Genomic DNA, 23,798 nt, shown 5'->3' with positions numbered 1-23,798 from the left:
TACATTACAACCACAATCATCAAAAGAAAGATTGCTCAAGCTAAGAGTCTTGAGAGAGTAGAGGAGGGCCTCACCACCCATCGAACAACAAAAAATACGACTCAACTTCAAGTGCAGTAAGGACCCAGAGTCGAATAAATTTAGAGGCAGCTCATCGATTGGCTCGGGTTCATATTCAGCATGACATCCAAAAAAATTAAGAACTGGTTTGTCAACAGTAAATGATTATACAAAAGTTGCCCCCAGACCCCTCTCCTGTAAGGGTAAAAACTCTGAATCAGGCTCCACAACAGTCAATGTGCAGGTCAGTCGGTGCTTGATGAAGCAATATAGGATCTTCTGATGGATGTGCACAAAAGCAGAAATAGAAGGGAGAGAGAGAGTGAGAGGGTTGATGAGCCCCCGGACCCCCCTCCTGTAAGGGCAAAAGGCCATGAACACGCTGGGAGGAGCCCTCAGACCCCCCTTCTGTAAGGGTAAAAACTCTGAATCAGACTCCATAACTCTTCAAGTTGAATGATGCTACCCACGCTGGGAGGAGCTCTCAGACCCCCCTTTCTGTAAGGGTAAAAACTCTAAATCAGACTCCACAAATCTTCAAGTTAAATGATGCTGCCCACGCTGGGAGGAGCCCCCAGACCCCTCGCCTGTAAGGGTAAAAACTCTGAATCAGGATCTACAACTCATTTAGTTGAATGATGCTACCCACGCTGGGATGAGCCCCCAAACCCTCCTCCTGTAAGGGTAAAAACTCTGAATCAGGCTCCACAACAGTCAATGTGCAGGTCAGTCGGTGCTTGATGGGGCAATGTAAGATCTTCTGTTGGATGTGCATAGAAGCAGAAAGAGAAGGGAGAGAGAGAGAGTGAGAGGGTTGATGTTCATGGCCTCCTCCAGGGGAGATTTCTTTCTCAGATAATCCTGCAGTGCAGAGACTGAGTTTTAAATAATCTTTTTTCGGGGCACTTAAGTCTTTACAACCACTCCTTTTCAAGAATCATCATTTTTTTTGGCACCAATGGAGGAGAGGGTACTTAAGTCTTTGCAATCGCATCAAACTCCAATGCTAATTAATGCTGACAAACATGGGGATACGAGACGCACATGCTTACATACGTGGTGCTCTTTGGGACCCCCGAACATGAGATGTAGCTAACTGCCCTGTTCGAGGGGGGAACATATAACCTGCTTCACCGATAAGGGGTTGGCAGCTATCCCCTACTCTCTTTGAGAGAGAGAAAGAGAGTCCATGATCCAAAATCTGCAGCTTTATATGGACCATCAAATTATCCACAGTTGGATGATCCAAGATTATATTGCCATAAATCTCTCTCTCTCTCTCTCTCTCTCTCTCTCTCTCTCTCTCTCTCTCTCTCTCTCTCATCGATACATCTAACCTAATACATGTGACTAAATTACATGATTCATTTAGTGAAGATCTGCTTTTGGACCTTCAAATTCTAATACATAAGCCAACTAAATTGCATGATCATTCATTTAGTGAAGATCCACTTTCAGATTGGTTTCAACCCTACCTCATCGGATTTTATTTGAATCTGGGTTTGGATTTGGATCCCTTTCAAGGGAAAGTAGCTTCGCTTGGATGAAGGTGTCAAAGACCTATTCACTAACAAGCATTTTTAGGAATGTGGTTTCCCTTCTATCTTAATGGGGTGATGATTCACCTTCGGTTAGTGTACATAACATGATCTTATGATCTTATTATCCTTTTAATAATTATTTTCCTTCGCTCAAGAGAGAGAGAGAACCATGAAAGGAAGGTTCTGGAAATCAATCTCTAAAGAGCTTCCAGTGCATGGTTTTGGAGAAACAAATTTCAAAAGTAATTTTAATTTATTGCAATTTATTGGTATATACAAAGTTGTAGTAGCACAACCATGACATTGTATAGCAAGCCAATTTATTCATTAACCATAGGTATGTTTTTACATAGAAACATCCCATTTACCCTATAGTGGGGACCTGAATAACTGTCCCATTCCTCTTGCTAACCCATACCCATACCCTGTCACAGCGAAAATCTAAAGGTACACCTGAACCTTCTTCAACGATATTGGCCATAACATTAGGGTTCTCCCTCTCAATGGTGGTTGCAGCAATTTGCCCATACTTGCCTACCAATTCTGGCCAAGAACTCTTACCTGCACCAAAATTGTTTCATCTCCTTCTTATTAGCATCTCATGGTCTAGCATAAAAGCAGCAAACAATGAAACAAAACAATTGCTAGTTGTTGTTAAGCCATACAATGCAGTGCAATTGGGCCAGTCCAAATCTGCCCTACCAAGAGCCAGACTTGCTTCAGTGGCGAAATCAAGATCTAGGCTGGGTGGACAGCCCTAGGATAGATGTTTTGATATACAGGGCTCCTCGTATTACGTCTTCTAGGAATTGATTTCTCATCAATTTCTTTCATGGTCTAATTCTTCCTATCCTGATATTAATGATATCTTTCCATTCTATCAAAAGAAAAAAGACCCACAATGATATATATATATATATATAATGTTTTGCTCTATTTCTAATGTAATTCTTGATTCTATGATTATAATTATTTTCATTTTTTTTAACATATGACCATTTAGGGTGTTCTTTTCCATATATTTATATATCAAAAGGTGGCTACCTTAATTTCTAAAACGCTTCCAACGCATAGTGACAAAAGTTAAAAACGGCAAAATATCGACAGCCAAAAAACTCATGAGAAATTGATTTCTTTTGAAAATTCTTGATTTTTTTTGGGAAAATCTCGGTAATAAAAATTTTTTGTTAAATTTTTTTATAATAAATTAAAAAATAAAACCACACAATTTTTCATGATAAATAGCCGATAGAAACATAAATATCACATTTAAAACACGACATTTATGTTTTTGACAAAAAACTTATGGGAAATTGCAAATATTGTGAGAAATTAACGTTTTTTAACTTTCGTGTAATTTCTTGCGATATTTTCATAAATCTCGCAAGATTAATCACTATGTTCCAACATTCGCAAGCAGCTACCACGTGGCCTGAGTTTTTGCCCATGGCTTGAAACCAGGGCCCACTCTCCTGTTGGGGGAGAGGCCTGATACAGGGAGGGGGCCAATTACTTAGCAAAGTGGGGGGTTGGTTTTCACCAGCTGGAAAAGGATAGCCATAGATACCCTGATATGCATCATTATCCAATTCCTGAAACGAAGAACAAAATGAAGATTCACCATGTCACCTCTATGATATGAGTAACGTACGATTTGCAGAACAAACCTTTTCATTCTGATGCAACACACCTATGTGACATGAATAATATATGGTCTCGAGGCCATACCTTTGCAAATGGATGCCATCTCTCTCTTTTTGAAGATGCTCACTTACTCTTATAGAAAGCCATTGCTAGTGGGTATTTATAGAGTTGGCTTGATAGTCATCCTTGCCTTTTGTAATGTGGAAGCTTTGTTTGAATGTTGACTATATTTTCCTAACGGTTCCAACCATCATGAAGGATTTTGTCACCTTATGCTCTCTCTCTCTCTATAGAAAGGCATTGCTAGTGGGTATTTATAGATTTGGTCTCTCACTCTCTCTCTCTCTCTCCCTGTTCTTATCCTTTTATTAGGAAGGATGGATAGGCTTGTATATGTATACGTTGGTTTGGTCCCATCTCTGAATTTTCTAACCTGGCCGTCTTAATTGAACGATGACCATATTGCTTCAAGCTTCATACCCCTCTCTCTCTATATATATATATAGAAAGGCATTGCTAGTGGGTATTTATAGATTTGGTCTCTCTCTCTCTCTCTCTCTCTCTCTCTCTCTCTCTCTCTCTCTCTCTCTCTCTCTCCTTGTTCTTATCCTTTTATTAGGAAGGATGGATAGGCTTGTATATGTATACGTTGGTTTGGTCCCATCTCTGAATTTTCTAACCTGGCCGTCTTAATTGAACGATGACCATATTGCTTCAAGCTTCATACCTCTCTCTCTCTCTCTCTCTCTCTCTCTCTCTCTCTCTCATTGAAAAGGATGCTGTGCATGTGGTGGGTGAGTGAGTATTGGACATTTAGAGATTTGGTTTGATAAAGACCACTGGTTTTTCCTCAGCTGGTGCTCCTTTTTAATTGGAACTTGACCATATAATTGGCTTACGGTTTACGCCTCTTCAAATAGAAGATCCGGTACTCGAGACCAAATACTTAAAAGAAAAACAGAACGAGAGACAACAATGGACGTGGTTTTGCTGTCATAGCCTACGTCTACTCTGAAAGAGAAAGTTGGATATTGCATCCAATGGCCTAAAAGTACTTTTAGATTCTCGTATTTGTAAAGTGCCGCTGGATTAACATAGTTTTCATTAAAAACAACGTGCCTTGACATATATAATATTTCAGTACGTGGATGAAAACATTTATATCCTTTATATTTGATGTTATATCTTAGAAAGACACATGGTAATGATTTTGGGTCAAATTTATTTTTTCCGGAAAACATCTACAACAAAAAATGAACAAGTTTGAATATTCTAAATGTTTACCAAAAAAGCGCAGAATATGGTGACTTCATTTTCAAAGTATACAAAGGTAAACGATTTGTTAAAAAAAATCACAATGAAAAAAGCATCAATCCAAAACCGTTTTGTCATTCTTTCATGAAAAATCATGGTAAGAACAAGTTTTGTAATATTCCTGTGTTTCTGTTCCGAAACTTTAATTTGTTTTGGAGTTTTGAGACATGAAACTTGCCTTTTTATGCCGAGATTATCTAAATGTTTCATTTTCAAATTCTCCTCCTCCATTGCATTAAAAAATTTATTTATTTTTTACCAAACTGACATTTAATGAAATTTCTAAAGTGAACAAAGCTACTGAAGAATTGAGATTTCCTTTTCAAAGGATAAAACCAACACTACAAGAAAAATGCCAAATAGCGACGAACTTTTGCGACAGAATTTTTCCATCGCAAAGTTGCGACGGATTAGCGAGAGAAAAATATCTGTCGCTACGTTCATAAATATTTACGAAATTAGCAACAGAAAAACATTCGTCGCTAAGTAGCGACGGATTCGCGACTGAAATTTTATGTCGCAAAACCCGTTGCACTTAGCGATGGATATAACGATGGAATAATCCCGTCGCTAGTTAGCGAGGGCATTTGCGATGGAAATATTCCGTCGCTAACTTTCGATGTAAATCCCCCTAGGGCACGAAATCAAAAAATTTTTTACTCTCACCCGCGCCTCTCTCTCTCTCTCTCACCCGCTCTGCTTTCCGTCCTCTCTCCGGCTACCACCCCCTCCCTCTCTCCGGCTACCGACGACTTCCCCCCTCACGCCCTCTGGCTACCGCCCCGTCCCTCTCTCCGGATACCGGCGATCGCCCCCCAGTCTCTCAGGTAACTCCCTCCCCCAGTCTTCTTCTTCTTCTTCATCTCCTTCTCGCCCTTCCTCTTCTTCATCTTGTTTCGCTAGGGGCGTCGCCCCTGCCTCCTGTCATTTTTCAGCAGACCGGCAGGGGCGATGCCCCTGCCGCCTGACGTTTTTCAGCAGACCGGTAGGGGCGATGCCCCTGCCGCCTTTCTCCTTGGTCAAGCAGGGTTGAGCCCTCCTGCCTCTTTCCTCTCTATCAGACAGGGGCTTCGCCCCTGCCGCCTTATTTTTCAACAGGGGTGATGCTCTTGCCCCTCTTGTTTTTATGGTAGGCAGGGGCAAAGCCCCTGCCTGTCTCTATTTTTTTTTGAAAGGCAGGGGCAATGCCCCTGGCGCCTTTGCAGTTTTCGAAGGGCAAAGCCCATGCCCCCGTTATTTACCAAACAAGCAGGGGTGAGGCCTTCTGCCACCTTGGGATGTCTGACAGGGGCCCTGCCCCTACCCATGTTTTTCCTCATCTGGCAGGGGCGATCCTCCCAGTCGCCTTTGGAGTTTTTTGGTAGGGGCCTCACCCCTGCATCTGTTTTCCTTAGGCATGCAGAGGTGAGCCCCCCTGCCGCCTCTGGATTTCCAGCAACCCCCTGCTTCTTTCCTCTTGGTCAGGTAGGGGCTTTGCCTCTACAACCTCATTTTCCGGCAGGCAGGGGTTCGCCCCCTGCCTTTGCCACCCTCTCCTTCGTGAGGCAGGGGGCGAATCTAGAGCCTCTTATTATATTAAAGTAAGCATAATCATAGAGGCACCCCTGCCTCTCGGGTCTTTCTAGGAGGCAGGGCGAGGCCCTGCCTCTTCCCGTCTGATGGGGGCTTTGGCCCTACCGTTCGGGATTTCCGACAGGGAGGGCGAGGCCCTGCCTCCTACAGTCTGGCAAGGGCCTCGGCCCCTGCCGCTCGGGTTTTTTGACAGGCAAGGGGCAAAGTCCCCCTGTCTCTGTGTGTTTTTGACAGGCAGGGGGGTGCCTTTGTGATTTTCTGACAGGCAGGGGGTGCTTCAATTTTTGTTTTGTTTTGTTTTAATCTATTTTAGCATTCAACTAAGTTTTTGGTGTGATTTTCAATAGGTTTAACTGTTTTTCAGTAAATATTAGGAGCTCTGAGCATTGTGCTTGTAAAGAATTTTCGGTGAAAAGCAATTCAAATCGGGTAAATACTCAAGGTGAGTAAGTGATGCAAGTGCATCTTAATTTATTAGATGCAACATTTTTTTGTTCACACACTCACTTAGTTGTGGATATCTAGGACTGCTTTGATGGAGTTTAGAGATCATGCTGAACATGACTTTAATGTATGAGAATAGAAGTGTTTTTATTTTTGGAGTACGGATTTCATGCTAGGCATGGTAGTAGTTAGCGGAATATTGGAGTGTGTTTGTTGCAGATACATGTTTGATATTGTTTTGATATGAATGATTTGAATGTATTGTAATGTTTGATGTTTATGTATCCATGCTTGCATGAAGTTATTTTCTATTTGATTATGTCTTCTATGTGAAATTGTATCATAATTTTTTCGTTCAAATGAATATATTTGTGTCATCATAGCATTATTAAGATTTTTTTTAACTAGTGATGAAAATATCTGTAATATTTTAGGACAAAATGGCTGCAAACCGTGAATGGATGTATCGTAAGATAGTTGATAATGAGATGTCGCATGAATATGTGGATGGTGTTAACAATTTTATTGAATTTGCAACAACAAGTGTCAGTATAGTGGATCCTATCAATCAGATTAGATGCCCCTGCACGATTTGTAAGAACAATCGATTTGTAAAACCTCATGGTGTTAGACATCACCTATACAGGAAGAGTTTTATTAGTGGTTATCAAAATTGAATGTTTCATGGTGAAGAATTTTGGAATAATTATGACGCAAGGGTGGATGTGGTGCACGATAATGCATATGTGAACCTGATATTTGATGTAGCATGACCGAAAATGGGTTCTACTTTGGGACATAGTGATGCACCAACTCGGATAGAGGAAGAAACAACAAACGATATCAGGTTCTTACCATGATTTTTCATGTCTCAAAACTCCAAAACAAATTAAAGTTTCGGAACAGAAACACAGGAATATTACAAAACTTGTTCTTACCATGATTTTTCATGAAAGAATGACAAAACGGTTTTGGATTGATGCTTTTTTCATTGTGGTTTTTTTTTAATAAATTGTTTACCTTTGTATACTTTGAAAATGAAATCACGATATTCTGAGCTTTTTTGGAAAACATTTCGAATATTCAAACTTGCTCATTTTTTGTTGTAGATGTTTTCCATATAGAAAAATAAATTTGACCCAAAATCATTACCATGTGTCTTTCTAAGATATAACATCAAATATAAAGGATATAAATGTTTTCATCCACGTACTGAAATATTATATATGTCAAGGCACGTTGTTTTTAATGAAAACTACGTTAATCCAGGGGCACTTTACAAATACGAGAATCTAAAAGTACTTTTAGGCCATTGGATGCAATATCCAACTCTCTTTCAGAGTTGACGTAGACTATGACAGCAAAACCACGTCCATTGTTGTCTCTCGTTCTGTTTTTCTTTTAAGTATTTGGTCTTGAGTACCGGATCTTCTATTTGAAGAGGCGTAAACCGTAAGCCGTAAGCCATGGTCAAGTTCCAATTAAAAAGGAGCACCAGCTGATGAAAAACCAGTGGTCTTTATCAAACCAAATCTCTAAATGTCCAACACTCACACACACACCACATGCACATCATCCTTTTCAATGAGAGAGAGAGAAGGGTATGAAGCTTGGAGCAATATGGTCATCGTTCAATTAAGACGGCCAGGTTAGAAAATTCAGAGATGGGACCAAACCGACGTATACATATACAAGCCTATCCATCCTTCCTAATAAAAGCATAAGAACGAGAGAGAGAGAGAGAGAGAGAGCATAAGGTGACAAAATATAGTCAACATTCAAACAAAGCTTCCACATTACAAAAGGTAAGGATGACTATCAAGCCAACTCTATAAATACCCACTAGCAATGGCTTTCTATAAGAGTAAGTGAACATCTTCAAAAAGAGAGAGATGGCATCCATTTGCAAAGGTATGGCCTCGAGACCATATATTATTCATGTCACATAGGTGTGTTGCATCAGAATGAAAAGGTTTGTTCTGCAAATCGTACGTTGCTCATATCATAGAGGTGACATGGTGAATCTTCATTTTGTTCTTCGTTTCAGGAATTGGATAATGATGCATATCAGGGTATCTATGGCTATCCTTTTCCAGCTGGTGAAAACCAACCCCCCACTTTGCTAAGTAATTGGCCCCCTCCCTGTATCAGGCCTCTCCCCCAACAGGAGAGTGGGCCCTGGTTTCAAGCCATGGGCAAAAACTCAGGCCACGTGGTAGCTGCTTGGGAATGTTGGAACATAGTGATTAATCTTGCGAGATTTATGAAAATATCGCAAGAAATTACACGAAAGTTAAAAAACGTTAATTTCTCACAATATTTGCAATTTCCCATAAGTTTTTTGTCAAAAACATAAATGTCGTGTTTTAAATGTGATATTTATGTTTCTATCGGCTATTTATCATGAAAAATTGTGTGGTTTTATTTTTTAATTTATTATAAAAAAATTTAACAAAAAATTTTTATTACCGAGATTTTCCCAAAAAAAATCAAGAATTTTCAAAAGAAATCAATTTCTCATGAGTTTTTTGGCTGTCGATATTTTGCCGTTTTTAACTTTTGTCACTATGCGTTGGAAGCGTTTTAGAAATTAAGGTAGCCACCTTTTGATATATAAATATATGGAAAAGAACACCCTAAATGGTCATATGTTAAAAAAAATGAAAATAATTATAATCATAGAATCAAGAATTACATTAGAAATAGAGCAAAACATTATATATATATATATATATCATTGTGGGTCTTTTTTCTTTTGATAGAATGGAAAGATATCATTAATATCAGGATAGGAAGAATTAGACCATGAAAGAAATTGATGAGAAATCAATTCCTAGAAGACGTAATACGAGGAGCCCTGTATATCAAAACATCTATCCTAGGGCTGCCCACCCAGCCTAGATCTTGATTTCGCCACTGAAGCAAGTCTGGCTCTTGGTATGGCAGATTTGGACTGGCCCAATTGCACTGCATTGTATGGCTTAACAGCAACTAGCAATTGTTTTGTTTCATTGTTTGCTGCTTTTATGCTAGACCATGAGATGCTAATAAGGAGATGAAACAATTTTGGTGCAGGTAAGAGTTCTTGGCCAGAATTGGTAGGCAAGTATGGGCAAATTGCTGCAACCACCATTGAGAGGGAGAACCCTAATGTTATGGCCAATATCGTTGAAGAAGGTTCAGGTGTACCTTTAGATTTTCGCTGTGACAGGGTATGGGTATGGGTTAGCAAGAGGAATGGGACAGTTATTCAGGTCCCCACTATAGGGTAAATGGGATGTTTCTATGTAACAACATACCTATGGTTAATGAATAAATTGGCTTGCTATACAATGTCATGGTTGTGCTACTACAACTTTGTATATACCAATAAATTGCAATAAATTAAAATTACTTTTGAAATTTGTTTCTCCAAAACCATGCACTGGAAGCTCTTTAGAGATTGATTTCCAGAACCTTCCTTTCATGGTTCTCTCTCTCTCTCTTGAGCGAAGGAAAATAATTATTAAAAGGATAATAAGATCATAAGATCATGTTATGTACACTAACCGAAGGTGAATCATCACCCCATTAAGATAGAAGGGAAACCACATTCCTAAAAATGCTTGTTAGTGAATAGGTCTTTGACACCTTCATCCAAGCGAAGCTACTTTTCCTTGAAAGGGATCCAAATCCAAACCTAGATTCAAATAAAATCCAATGAGGTAGGGTTGAAACCAAATCCAAAATATACATGACAATCACCAAACCTGTAAAAAATGACAAAAAATGAGGATCTAGAATACCGATCAGAGCTGAAACCCGAACCCGTTATGACCTGAACTGATTACATCCTAACTCCTTAGCCCATATGACATTTTTCAGACATAACCAAATCTGAACCCGGACCAGAATAAAAATTGGTTGATTCTAGGTTTAATTCTTATGCCTCATTAAAGAATGGGTTCATTGAAGACCCGACTCTTAGGGAACGACTGTTCGAACTATCAATGGATCGAAGAAACAAACAAAAATAAGCAAAAAGAGAAAACAACCACACATGAAAAACAAAGATTTTACGTAGTTCGACAATGCTTGCCTACATCCATGACAACATTGAGCCTTCTTCTTCATTGATTGTGATACAATACAAGAGCCGGATTGCCTCATTTAAATAAGAATCTACGAGTTTTATAAGTAGTCTACTAGTGTTGCTTAATATAACAAGGAGTTTAAGGTAAAATTACATAACTACCTTCCAAAAAATCACCTCGGGAGCTAACGCCCGCAAACCCCTACCTAAAGGGTAGGGGAGAACAAACCCCCTACAACCCTCCACTAACTATGAACAAAGTTGGATTTGCAGAAATTAAGAATTTATATCATGCTCCACACTGCCCCAACACCGACCGGATTATATGCTACTCCATACATGCCCAAACCCGTTAACTTATATTGATGTACAATTTCCAGTCATACTCGAATGCCACACACGCGGTTGATCTGAAAAATTAATAAAGTGCAAGTTGTTTTGGCTTAATCTGATAACGTAGATATGTTTTACATGACTAATTCTTACTATAAAAAAATATTTCTTCACTAAATGAATCATTTTATTTAGTTGGCTTGTGTATTAGAATTTGAAGGTCCAAAAGCAGATCTTCACTAAATGAATCATGTAATTTAGTCACATGTATGAGGTTAGATGTACCGATGACAGAGAGAGATTTATGGCAATATAATCTTGGATCGTCCAACTGTGGATAATTGGATGGTCCATATAAAGCTTTAGATTTTGGATCATGGACTCTCTCTCTCTCTCAAAGAGAGTAGGGGATAGCTGCCCTGTAAAAAAAATGGGTTACATCTTGAGTATTGTAAATGAAGTCCCGAACTCGTCTGGACCCACCCCATGTTTCATACTTAACTCAAATTGTTCTATATAATGTAAAACCGAACTTACCCAAATCCAACCTGAATATGTACCAAAACTTGTTTTATTCTTGAACTGGCCTAAACCCGAACCCACTTCATACCTGAACCGATTATGAACCCAAACCCATTTTACATGTGGGCAGACCCAAACCAAACCCATTGAAATCCGATCCACTATTAGAAACCGAACATGTTTTTTAATGTGATATATACTTCATGTCTTTTTATTTCAACTTGAAATGATTAATTGGAATCAAAATATTATTTTTATATTTATATTTTGATATGATTAAAATAGTTAATAAGCTACTTATTTGTTAGTGCATAATCTTATCAATGAATAACTGATTCCATTAATTTGCATATTTTTTTGATTGGCGGGTTAATCATACCTTCTTTACAACTTACATATCAAGTTCCATTTCAAGGTAGTAGGAACGGCGAGTTGTCGTCCTGAGACTACAACCATTTCTATCCCATTAATTAATAGCAATTCATTGACCTAGTCGATGTGCTATGTTTTTTTGTTTTTGTTTAACTTCTCTCAGCTCACTGCGTATTCTGCAGTGGACCCTTTGTATACTTGGGACAGCCCCTTCAAACAATATCCACATTTGGTGTCGTGATCAACACCTGGCACCTCCATTTAAAATTACCATTGCTGCCTACTGCACACTCTCGGTGAAACAAGAATAGGTCACACGGTATTATGGTAGAGCGATATGGCGCTGACGCTACTCAGCATCCATCATTTGATCCTACAGCATGGGTGACTGCAGCAGGTGAACCCAAAAAAGGTCGCGTGTTCGGGTTTGAGAGTAATATGAACACTTCACCAGTTATTGCTTCTTCCAGTTACGGCTCACCGACTTCTTGCACCGACATAAGCTCCAAGCAGCAGACTATTCTTTCGGGTGATGATGTACGCCAGATCGTTACGGAATCACTGAATAACTACTTCCATGACACCGTCGCCCCCTTTCTCCGAAATGAGATCAAGGCCGCTGTTCTGGAAAGGAGATCTTTGATTCCAGGTCCCTCTCAGGTATAATCACATATTTAGTTTTTTGTCTGTCTTAGAACACATATGAGCATAATCGAATCACATATATAACTTTTTGCCTGCCTTAGAGCACATATGAGCATGCTATAATCACATATTCAGTTTTTTGACTGCCTAAGAACACATATAAGCATGATAGAATTACATATAAGGTTTTTTTGACTGCCTTAGAACACATATGAGCATGCTATAATCACATATTCAGTTTTTTGACTGCCTAAGAACACATATGAGCATGTTATAATCACATATTCAGTTTTTTGACTGCCTTAGCACACATATGAGCATGATAGAATCACATATAGAGTTTTTTTATTGCCTTAGAGCACATATGAGCATGCTATAATAACATATAGAGTTTTTTTATTGCCTTAGAGCACATATGAGCATGCTATAATCACATATAAAGTTTTTTGGCCTGCCTTAGAACACATATGAGCATAATCGAATCACATATATAACTTTTTGCCTGCCTTAGAGCACATATGAGCATGATAGAATCACATATAAAGTTTTTTGCCTGCCTTAGAGCACATATGAGCATGCTATAATAACATATAGAGTTTTTTTATTGCCTTAGAGCACATATGAGCATGTTATAATCACATATAAAGTTTTTTTATTGCCTTAGAGCACATATGAGCATGCTATAATAACATATACAATTTTTTTATTGCCTTAGAGCACATATGAGCATGCTATAATCACATATAAAGTTTTTTTGCCTGCCTTAGAACACATATGAGCATAATCGAATCACATATATAACTTTTTGCCTGCCTTAGAGCACATATGAGCATGATAGAATCACATATAAAGTTTTTTGCCTGCCTTAGAGCACATATGAGCATGCTATAATAACATATAGAGTTTTTTTATTGCCTTAGAGCACATATGAGCATGCTATAATAACATATAAATCTTTTTTCCTGCCTTAGAGCACATATGAGCATGCTATAATCACATATTCAGTTTTTTGACTGCCTAAGAACACATATGAGCATGATAGAATTACATATAAAGTTTTTTTGACTGCATTAGAACACATATGAGCATGCTATAATCACATATTCAGTTTTTTGACTGCCTAAGAACACATATGAGCATGTTATAATCACATATTCAGTTTTTTGACTGCCTTAGCACACATATGAGCATGATAGAATCACATATAGAGTTTTTTTATTGCCTTAGAGCACATATGAGCATGCTATAATAACATATAGAGTTTTTTTATTGCCTTAGAGCACATATGAGCATGCTATAATCACATATAAAGTTTTTTTGCCTGCCTTAGAGCACATATGAGCATGCTATAATCACATATTCAATTTTTTGACTGCCTAAGAACACATATGAGCATGTTATAATCACATATTCAGTTTTTTGACTACCTTAAAACACATATGAGCATGCAAAAATCACATATAGAGTTTTTTTACTGCCTTAGAACATATATCATTTATGATAGAATCACATATAAAAAATTTTCCTTTGCCTGCCTTAGAGCACATATGAGCATGCTATAATCACATATTCAATTTTTTGACTGCCTTAGCACACATACGAGCATGATCGAATCACATATATAGTTTTTTGCTTGCCTTAAGCACATCTGAGCATGGTAGAATCACATATAGAGTTTTTCTAGCTGCCTTAGAACACATATGAACATGCTATAATCACATATTTAATTTTTTGACTGCCTTAGCACATATATGAGCATGATAGAATCACATATATAACTTTTTGCATGTCTTAGAGCACATATGAGCATGATAGAATCGCATATAGAGTTTTTTTATTGCCTTAGAACACACATGAGCACATGATAGAATCACATATAATATGTAATTTATTTCATTATATTTTGTTTATCAATAGTGACTGTTGTTTTCTTGTGTAGGCTTATAGCGATAATCAGCGTAGCGGAGCTGAAGGGACAGATGAAGGCAATGAACAAGAAGACGCACAAAATCTTGATGATGATTAGAGAACTATGTTGAAGAAGTTCTATTTTTTTATGTTTCCTAATTGTAATTGTTGAATTGTAAATAATTAAACTTGTTAATTTTAAGGTGGAACGATTAATTGTTGTAGATTCTTTTTATATGAAATTTTTTGTGTGGTTGGTTTTTTATTTACAGGAAATATAAATTGTATAGGAAATATAAATTGTACCGTTCTCGGTATTTAATTTCCAAATAAATTTTTTTAAATTTTTTTTCGTGTTTGCGACGGAACCATCCGTCGCTATTCATATAAATCTAGCGACGGACGTAAATCCGTCGCCAAGCCGTGGTCGTCGTTTAGTACCAGCAGATTGGCGACGGAATACAGCGCTCGTTAGTCCGTCGCAATTAGCGACGGACCTGGCGACAGAATAAATCTGTCGCCAATTAGCGTCGAAAAATTCGCGACATAAGCATACCGTCGCCTCGTCGTCGCTAATCCGTCGCTAAGAGGCATAGCGACGGAATGTGATCGTCGCTAATCTACTGCTTTGTTGTAGTGTCCCAACACTCATCATCCTCTATATCATCACCTTACCTATCACCGCTTCTCTCCTTCCCACCGTACCTTTTTAGCCGCCATCACTCAAGCCTTCGAGCACTTGAGGAGAACCACACCTGGATGATGACAACTCTACTTGAAGGTAAGCATCCTGTTGATTGCAAATGGGTCTATAAAATTAAATTTTGGTTTGATGGATCCATTGAATGATACAAAGCTCACATGGTTGCCAAAGGTTACACTCAAATTGAAGGCCTCAATTATCATGAGACTTTTTCTCCCGTTGCCAAGATGGTCATTGTTCATTGCCTTCTTGCCATTGCCTCTATTTGTCATTGGCACCTCTTTCAAGTCGATGCCAACAATACTTTTCTCTAGGGCAATCTTGATGAAGAAGTTTACATGTGGCTTCCTCCCAGATTTTCTCGTCAGGGGGCACCTTCAGTTTGCCGACTACACAAGTCCCTTTACGGTCTCAAACAGTCTTCACATAACTAGTTTGCCAAGCTCTCCTCCTATTTACAAGGAATTGGTTTCGTTCAATCGAAGTCCGACTATTCTTTATTTTCTAAAATCGAGTCTAGTTCTTACTTATTCCACTTGGTCGATGTAGATAATATCATTATTGCAGGTGACACTCTCGATCAGATTTATGCCCTCAAACAAAATATACATCGGCAATTTTGCCTTAAAGATCTCAGTATTCTCAAATATTTCTTGGATATTAAAGTAGCTCACTCCAAATCAGGAAATTTTCTTTCTCAACGCAAGTATGCTTTAGATATTCTGGATGACATGGGATATCTTGGTTCTAATTGCCATGCTCCTTTCCCATGGAACAACATTCAAAATTCAACAGTACTGTTGGTTCGATCTTGGAAGACCCGAGCATGTTTCATCGGTTGATTGGTAGATCAATTTATCTCACCATTACTCATCTTGACATCACCTATGTCGTGCATCTCTTAAGCCAGTTCTCCAGTCAACCACGCACTCCTCACATGGATGCAGCTCTCCGGATACTGCGCTACCTCACAGGCACCCTGGGTCACGACATCTTAATGAATGCATCTGGTCCGATGATTGTTCTTGGCTATTCTGACTCCAATTGGGCCTCTTGCCCCATCACTCGTAGGTTTACCTCTGGATATTGCATGATGCTCAGCTTGAGTTTGATTTCCTAAAAGTTTAAGAAACAATCAACTATCTCTCGCTCGCTCTTCTGTAGAGGCCGAGTATCGTTCCATGGCCCTCTCCACTTGTGAGCTTATTTGGATCAAATCCTTACTAACTTTGGCATCTCTCATCCTCAGCCCATGACCCTCTTTTGCGATAATCAAGCCGCTTTGCATATTGCCGCCAACCCTGTCTATCATGAACTCACCAAACACATTAAAGTCGACTGTCACCTTATTTGGGAGAAAATTCAAAGTGAGCTCATTAATACTCAGTTTGTTCTGACTCACTCCCAGTGTGCTGATATTTTAAAAAAAGCCTTGGTTAGTGTGCTCCTATCACTTTTGAAGACCAAGTTGGGCATGCTCGATCCACATGCTCCAATTTGAAGGGGGCGTATTAGTCATGACATAACTCTATCGTGAGTTATCGTGTCATCGTCTGGTGGTTACAGATTGTTATCGGATAACTCATACCGAGTTATCGTCCATCTCCAACTCTTGACCACCGACCAATATTTGAGACTCCAGATTAGGATTATCGCCCTATGTAGAACTCTGTAGAATATAGAACTCTTCTTCTTTTTTGTATTCCTATTAACGCATATATTAATGTACTGTATGTAGAAGCAAATGATACACACATTCTGTGAAATAAGAATTATCATTTTTTCCTGTTTCTCTTTTATCAATGCCCATTAGAGAAACATTAGCTGTTGTTTATATTTTTGTACATATTTTATATATACTAGTTTTACAAGCCTAATCAAGCTTTTCGAGCTTTATCGAGTTTAGTGGCTTGATCAAGCTCGGCTCGTTTATGTGATCATTAAGCCTGGACTTGTGCACAAGCTAAGCTCATTTACTTTCAGAGACAAGCTTGAGCCAGGTCGAGCCCCAGCCAAGCTCGAGCTAGCTCGGCTTGTTGTGCATCACTAAATGCGTCTGCTAATAATGGTATCTGGATTTGGATCCCAAGTCAAACACTTGCTTTATGATCCATTTTTTGTTGTTCCATGATGGAACATGCGAGGTTGAGTAACCTATTTTCACTCCTCAGACAGACATGGTTTTGAAGAATACCAAACCCGGGGTCTGGCCCAAGTTTCAATTAAGATCACACAAATTTTCAATGTAAAAAAATATAAAAATTATATTTTCAATGTAAAAAATATAAAAAAATATATGTTATTTTTTTTAGTATGAACCGGGTCTGATCCACATAATCTTTATTTGAATCCAGGTACGGTTTTTCTTATGAAGGATCCAGTCAAACCCGAGTCAGGATCTGGTACCAGCCATCCTAATTGGATTTGGGTATGGTCCCACCCATTTCTGGTGGAGGTCCGACCCATTGACACCCTTAACACACGACTGGTGAACAAGGCGGGTCCAGGGAGGGGCAAATTGAGTATTCAACGGAGTTCCGTCTGACCCAGCCATTTTTTACTAGTCGGGTCAAGCTTGATTCACTTGCAGCCCAACCCCCAAAAGACTCAGACAGGGTGTTTGTGGGTCCCACCTGAGGTTTGTCTCGCTGATGAGCGGATCCATTAAGTGGCCCGGTTTTCGGAGAGGGTTCCTCGTCATTAAAAAATTATTATTATGATTACTATTATTATTATTTTGAATCCAAATCGGATTCGTATGGGCCATCTGGGTCGGGTCCGACACACAGGGAATTATTTTTGTTCCTAGGGGTATTTTCTGAAACAAAAACAAAGTCAAAAAATAAAACCGTCCAAAAATTCGCAGTAAAAGTCTGGGCCCGCAACCGAAGTGCGCGATCCCCAATGGAACCGAACGGGCGCGATCCCCAATGGAAACCTAACAAACTCTGGGAACGTGGCAAGATCTCATTGGCGGGATGGAGGCGGAACTTCGATATAAATGTGAGCCTCCCGAGTCGCCAACGGTTTAGGATTCCTTTGGTTTCGTTCCCCGTTTGGTTCGGGAAAGATCTCATTTTCATCTTCTTCTCCTTCTTCCCTAACACACAGAGAGAGCTGACTGATGGCGCAGGTTCAGGAGGCAATGGAGGAGCTGAGCCTCTCGGAGGTCCACAAGAAGAATCGGATCCAGGTTTCCAACACGAAGAAGCCCCTCTTCTTCTATGTCAATCTCGCCAAGGTTTTACGTTTTCTGTTGGGATTTTGGGATTTCCTGATTTCTTTTGATTGAGGGAGATGATGGCTTTGTTGTTGTTAGAGAATTTGGGTTTCTGGAACAATTGAGTTTGGAGTCGATCTGTTTTCCAGTTTTCTTTTAGGGCATGTTTGGTTCGATCACATGAGATTCACTTTCTCAATTGAATGAGAAAGTGAATCTCATTTGTTTAAGCAACCAAACAAAAAAAGGTAAGCTGTGAGAATCAGAATCTCATTTGCCTTTGCAAATGAGAGTCACTTTCTAATTTACGTGGGATCTCAAATCACATGCGACCCCATGTGAAATCACATCACATCACATATGATTTGAGATCATTTTTTAAAGAAGCGTACAAGCATACCCTTAGTTTCTGTTCTCTTTTTTTTTTTTTGGTGTTGTGTTTGATTTCGTTATTTTTGTTTACTATGTGCAGAGGTACATGCAGCAGTATAATGAGGTGGAGCTCTCGGCTCTGGGAATGGGTAATTGTTTTTTCTTGGATTTTTTTTTATTTTTTTATGTTGCGATGTTCAGGTTCCCGTAAATGGGAATTTGGTCTGTAATGCATTTCTCCACCATGTTTCTGGGTTGTCTTTGGATATCCTGGAAATGTGGTTTCTAGGTTTTAGAGTTTCTACTTGTAATGAATTTCCTGGTTATCTTGGATTTCTTCAAGATGCGTTATTGATTAGAGGTTTGGGTCTTTACATGGAAATGCATCTGTTTGGGGTTCTTGGATGGTGTCTGTTTGTGATGCGTTTCTGTGTCATGTTCTGATTTCTTGGAAATCCGTAATATCTTTTGGTACCATTCTTGTTCATCTTTTGATTGATGAAGAAAGGTTACCGATCGGAGAGCCATTAATTTCACTGGCTGACCAATGAAATTTAAGAATTTCTGTGATCTCACCAATGAAATTTGGCTGTCCCCAGCTGTTGAATCGGCCGATCTGGTAACTCTATGTTCTACATGATTATAGCTCCTTGCTATTTTTACGTGGCCCAGTCTTTGTTGAATCCATTGTTACCAGCAAGGTTGTTAAATGCGACGAGGTGAAGCGAGGCATTGAGCCTGTTATGAAGCGAGGTTAGGCGTTGAAGCATAAGCTTCATGATCAAAATAATAAAATATATAATATTAATAAAATAATGAAAATTTTAAATAAGAACTACTAATAAACAACAGAACTAAATTCAATGATTTGTTTTATATTTCTTTGGAGATTCACAAATGGAAAAAGACTTCCATTTTCTACTCATAAATGAATTTAAACACTGACAAAAAAAATTACAGAAAGCTAGTTTCCATTGATCAAAATTAGAAGAAAAAGAACCATTAAAAATAATGGGTATGAAGTTCTTCCCATAGTGATTATCAGGTTCTATTTATTGATCAAGGTCTGGCATCCTGACGCCAAACCACATGCATGGGTGCTTATGCAAAATCCCACTGAACTTAGTTTTGAAAATGCACATAGATGCATGTATACTTCCAACACACGGCACATGTGAGTACAGTTACAACACCAGGAAACAAACATCAGCATGATTGACATACAGAAAATTGTAGAAACATACTAAATATTGTATACAAGTTAGATAAATGCCAAAAAAAATCAAAATTTTGACTGTTTCCTATCATTTCTGCAAGAATCTTAACAACAAATTTGCTTCTACTTTTGATGTGAAAAAGAACTTCAAATAAAGGAACTAAATTCAAATACTTCTAAGAGCATACATTCACAACCACCTCAAGCATCAAACTAGAATTGCTATACAAAACTACTTGACTTAAATAAAAAATGCATATGGTAACACTCAAAATGGATGGAGAAATGAAAACATAGGATTCTGTATACATAATCTCTCAGGAATTTTGTCAAATATTTGATCTGTAACTTCTCACTCCCGAAAAGACCTACAAAGAATAAACAACGGTCAAAGAAAAAACCATTCACACACACCTCAAGCATCAAACTAAAATTGCTTTACAACAAGAACTACTTTCTCAAATAAAAAGATACACATAGTAAAGAAACAAAAACATGAGATTGCGTGGATGCAATCACTTTCAGGCATTTCATCAAACAGTTGATCATCAACTTCTCACTCCTCAAAAAACCCATCAAGAATAACCACAACGGTCAAAGAAAAAACTGTCGATCTGGTCAAGTTTAGCCTGTCCATCAACAACGGAAGCATATAACACAAAACTACGTTGAATCATCTTACTAAGCACTGTGGATGGCAGATTGATGCTTGATTAGAGATACAAATGGGCCTGTTACTTAGGGGAGTGAAGAGAAGAATGAAGTTGGTTTGAAGCAGATAATAGAGAGAGAGAGAGATCTCACCAGCCGAAAATGGCCACCAGAGATGCCGGAGGTGATGATGCGTACGCCTTAGAAGCGAAGCGCACCTCGACACGAGGCGTCGCTTCACCCATGTGAAGCATACGCTTCGAGCCTGCAAACGCCTCACTACAACACCTCGGTTTCATGAGCTTGTGCTTCGCCTCTGAGGCGTATGCTTCAGGTACTGAGGCGTTCGCCTCTCACAACACTGGTTGCAAGAATCATTGCAAATCTGATGATTCCTTCCGAATTGTCTCAAAATCAATTCTATAAAAGGGCCGATTTGATTAAATAATATTAAAATTTTGATATTTTTAAAAGGTTTTAAATAATTTTTAATATTTCTTATTGTTTCTTATTTTTTAATGACATTCGGTTTGATTCTGAATCGTTCTCAAAATCAATTCAGACCCCAAAACCAATTCTGACAACATTGATTGAATCCCTTCATTCCATCAGAGAGACCAACTCCCTTTCAAGTACCTGTTTTTCGGAACTTACCCTCACCTCACCCCTGGAATTTGGGTCATCGGTTTGTCACCTATTTTTAATCGCGCTCAGAAAGTCTACAAAGAACAGAACTAAATCTTTGATTTTTTTCTGGCTGCTCTGTCTATAGTTGGAAGAATGAGCCACAGATAGAGGGCCCTTCAGATTGTTTTAGTTGGGTATTTTAAATGATTTTCCACCTATCTAGGCATCAGCATTCATCCTGATATTGCTGAGTGCAAAACGAATGTGAGTTCAGAGAATAACCGACCTTCTCCAACACCAGGAGAAAGTTTCCTTTGTGATCTTTAAATCTTTTGGGATCATGAGCCGCATTGATGTATTCTTTATTCTTTCTAATATTTCCCTTTTGTTATTATTGTGTATTGTATTAGATATTGAGCTGTTTTGTAATTTTTCGCATGTTGTAACTGCTTTCAATATATAATGGAAAGGTTCACACGATCTCATTGGAATCGTGATTCAGCAGCAGACCCTTCTCTCGTTTTTGTCTTCCTCTATACCTTGAGATAGCTTTGGACTCCAGAAAGATACCTAAAGTTTTTAGAGACCTATAGCTGACCTGAAGTAGAGAGTCGAGACCAATTTCATACCCTGCAAAATCTACCTGCCTCAAGTTACATCTTAGTTTCATTACAAAATCTCTCCTTTATCTCATAAAATGTCTTTGCCTGCCTTTTTAGCACATACTAATGTTTCTTAATTGAGTTTATTTCATAGTCTTCCTGTGGCTGACATGTTTGATGCTCATACAATCCAGCCATAGCTACAGTTGTGACTATTGCTGAGATTTTGAAGAACAATGGACTGGCCGTGGAAAAAAGTAAGCTTTTGGAATGTTTCCACTCTATTTGTTAATGTTTTAGCATTGCCCTACATGGGAGCTTAGATGGTGCTCTTCTGCAGAGATCCAGACATCTACCATCGATATGAAGGATGAAAGCAAAGGCCGTCATGTTCAAAAGGCGAAGGTGAGTGACCATAATCTACTATTAATCATGCATTACCAAGATGCAGTTGTAAATGCCGGGCACCGTTTCAATTCATTAAGAGTTGGTGATGTTAATGAAGAGGAGTTTAAATGAACTGTAGATCGAGATACTATTGGGAAAGACAAAGGATTTTGACAGCATGATGACTGTTACAACGGAGGAAAAGGGAGCTGTCACAGAGAGCAAGGGATCAGAAGGCAGCAAGGAATGATGAGACGGAGAGCTTTGCAGTCCTGCTGGATATACAGGCTTCTTATTTGTATGTAGTTGTCATTTCTACTTGATTGAGTTTCTGTAGAATGCTTAGGTACTCTAGTTGTCATCTGTACTTAATTTTCTGTAGACATTTTGCAGTCACCAATGTAGGTTGAGGTGTGTCTTCTGTTGTTCTTCAAGGGGGAATTGGAGTAGCATTGTGGGGTTGAGTATTTTGTCTTCTGTGGTCCTGTAGGGGAATGGAAGGGATCCAAGGACAGGTTGTGAGATATTCAATAATAGGATGTAGGCTACAGTTTCTTGCCTTTGCTTAAATGATTTGTTGCAATAGGGTCTTTCCTGTTACTGATCAAGATTCAAAATCCATCGTGAAGGTTCTGCATGAATGTAGCGCTAGATTTGCATGAAAAAATTTAACACAAATTTTCTTCTATACTCCTATAGTTGGATCAACTACAGATGAATTTCAGTTTCACGGCCCTCCATGTGTGGATCCTAACTGAATCACGTTGAGGGAATCAGCTTTTTCACTCAGCAATTTAATGCTCAACAGAATACAAAGGTTTTGAGAATTTGAAAAGGCAGTGTAACCATCATTTTTACAAAATTATAAACACCAAGTTTATGAACTTGACTGAATTGTTCACGGCTTGCTTTTAAAATCTGACAATCATCAGCTTAGAGATAGTTTTGCTAGTGTTGGAGCCAACACTTTCACCCCATTCGATATCTTCTCAATGGAAGCATATTCTTCAGCTTGTTGCTGTAACCTGCATGCACAAATCAATGGTGCTTAATCAAACAAGAAATAAACTCATTTGTATCTTCATCTGCCTGAGGTAGCTTGTTTTGCTATAAAAAAAAGTGACTACTTTCACATGATAAACAGGGAAGACAAGTAAATTTATGCATAGATAAATATTAACGAGGGGATAAAAAAGAATAGGGAAAGAAGACCAAGAGAAAAACCTTTGTAACATGGAATGAAGATCATGCCCATTGGAGATATTATGCAAGAAAAGATTTATAGTTAGTATTGAAAGGAATTAAGCTACAAAGATCTAACAATAGGTATACTTAAACAATTTAAAATTAAAATAATATAGCAAGCTTCATGACTTAAGAGTTGCTACTCTAACCTATGTATATAATATGTACAACTTTACACTCCCCTTCAAACTTGTGGTGTAATAACCGAAAGTTTGTCAAGGAGAAAATGAAAGCATGGAACTAAGAGATGCTTTGTAAAAAATTCTTGAGCACTAGTCTTTTGGTTATTTTTCTTTTCTTTTATTTTTTTATCATCAAGCTGAGAGATTAAGGCTCCCCCACCTTTGC

At 38.5% G+C, this 23,798-nt stretch overlaps 3 protein-coding genes across 4 annotated transcripts; 2 read left to right on the top strand and 1 right to left on the bottom strand.

The window, feature by feature from the left end:
- Positions 1-1,904: 1,904 nt before the first annotated feature.
- LOC149827814 (inhibitor of trypsin and hageman factor-like) lies at positions 1,905-3,380 on the bottom strand. Its single transcript, XM_090018256.1, has 2 exons — positions 3,330-3,380; positions 1,905-2,162 (listed from the first exon to the last, which is right to left on the bottom strand). Exons 1-2 carry the CDS (start codon positions 3,346-3,348, stop codon positions 1,966-1,968), a joined length of 216 nt encoding a protein of 71 aa, XP_089874382.1. The 5' UTR covers positions 3,349-3,380; the 3' UTR covers positions 1,905-1,965.
- A 4,963-nt stretch (positions 3,381-8,343) lies between these two features.
- On the top strand, positions 8,344-9,908 carry LOC149827813 (inhibitor of trypsin and hageman factor-like). Its single transcript, XM_090018255.1, has 2 exons — positions 8,344-8,486; positions 9,651-9,908. The coding sequence occupies exons 1-2, from the start codon at positions 8,468-8,470 to the stop codon at positions 9,845-9,847; spliced, it is 216 nt and encodes a 71-aa protein (XP_089874381.1). The 5' UTR covers positions 8,344-8,467; the 3' UTR covers positions 9,848-9,908.
- Positions 9,909-18,155: 8,247 nt separating this feature from the next.
- On the top strand, positions 18,156-22,809 carry LOC149827812 (uncharacterized protein At2g34160-like). Of its 2 annotated transcripts, none has more exons than XM_090019648.1 (5): positions 18,156-18,371; positions 18,823-18,871; positions 22,013-22,075; positions 22,159-22,223; positions 22,345-22,809. In XM_090019648.1, the coding sequence occupies exons 1-5, from the start codon at positions 18,255-18,257 to the stop codon at positions 22,453-22,455; spliced, it is 405 nt and encodes a 134-aa protein (XP_089875774.1). In that variant the 5' UTR covers positions 18,156-18,254; the 3' UTR covers positions 22,456-22,809. The 2 variants fall into 2 exon arrangements, with proteins under 2 accessions (XP_089875774.1, XP_089875775.1); XM_090019649.1 differs by having other exon boundaries at positions 18,162-18,323.
- The last annotated feature ends 989 nt before the right edge of the window (positions 22,810-23,798 follow it).

Source organism: Nuphar pumila, chromosome 10 (genome assembly GCF_984573655.1).
Source record: "Nuphar pumila chromosome 10, dmNupPumi1.hap1.1, whole genome shotgun sequence".
NCBI lineage: Eukaryota > Viridiplantae > Streptophyta > Magnoliopsida > Nymphaeales > Nymphaeaceae > Nuphar > Nuphar pumila.
The sequence above is the reverse complement of the archived record's forward strand: the minus strand, read 5'-3'. Positions and strand labels throughout refer to the sequence as shown.

Bases quoted from the DNA above. Each gene is read 5' to 3' on its own strand.
- LOC149827812 (XM_090019648.1), top strand. From the start codon at position 18,255: ATGGCGCAGGTTCAGGAGGCAATGGAGGAGCTGAGCCTCTCGGAGGTC. The intron at 22,076-22,158 runs GTAAGCTTTTGG...GCTCTTCTGCAG, and splicing joins TGGACTGGCCGTGGAAAAAA to AGATCCAGACATCTACCATC. The intron at 22,224-22,344 runs GTGAGTGACCAT...AATGAACTGTAG, and splicing joins GTCATGTTCAAAAGGCGAAG to ATCGAGATACTATTGGGAAA.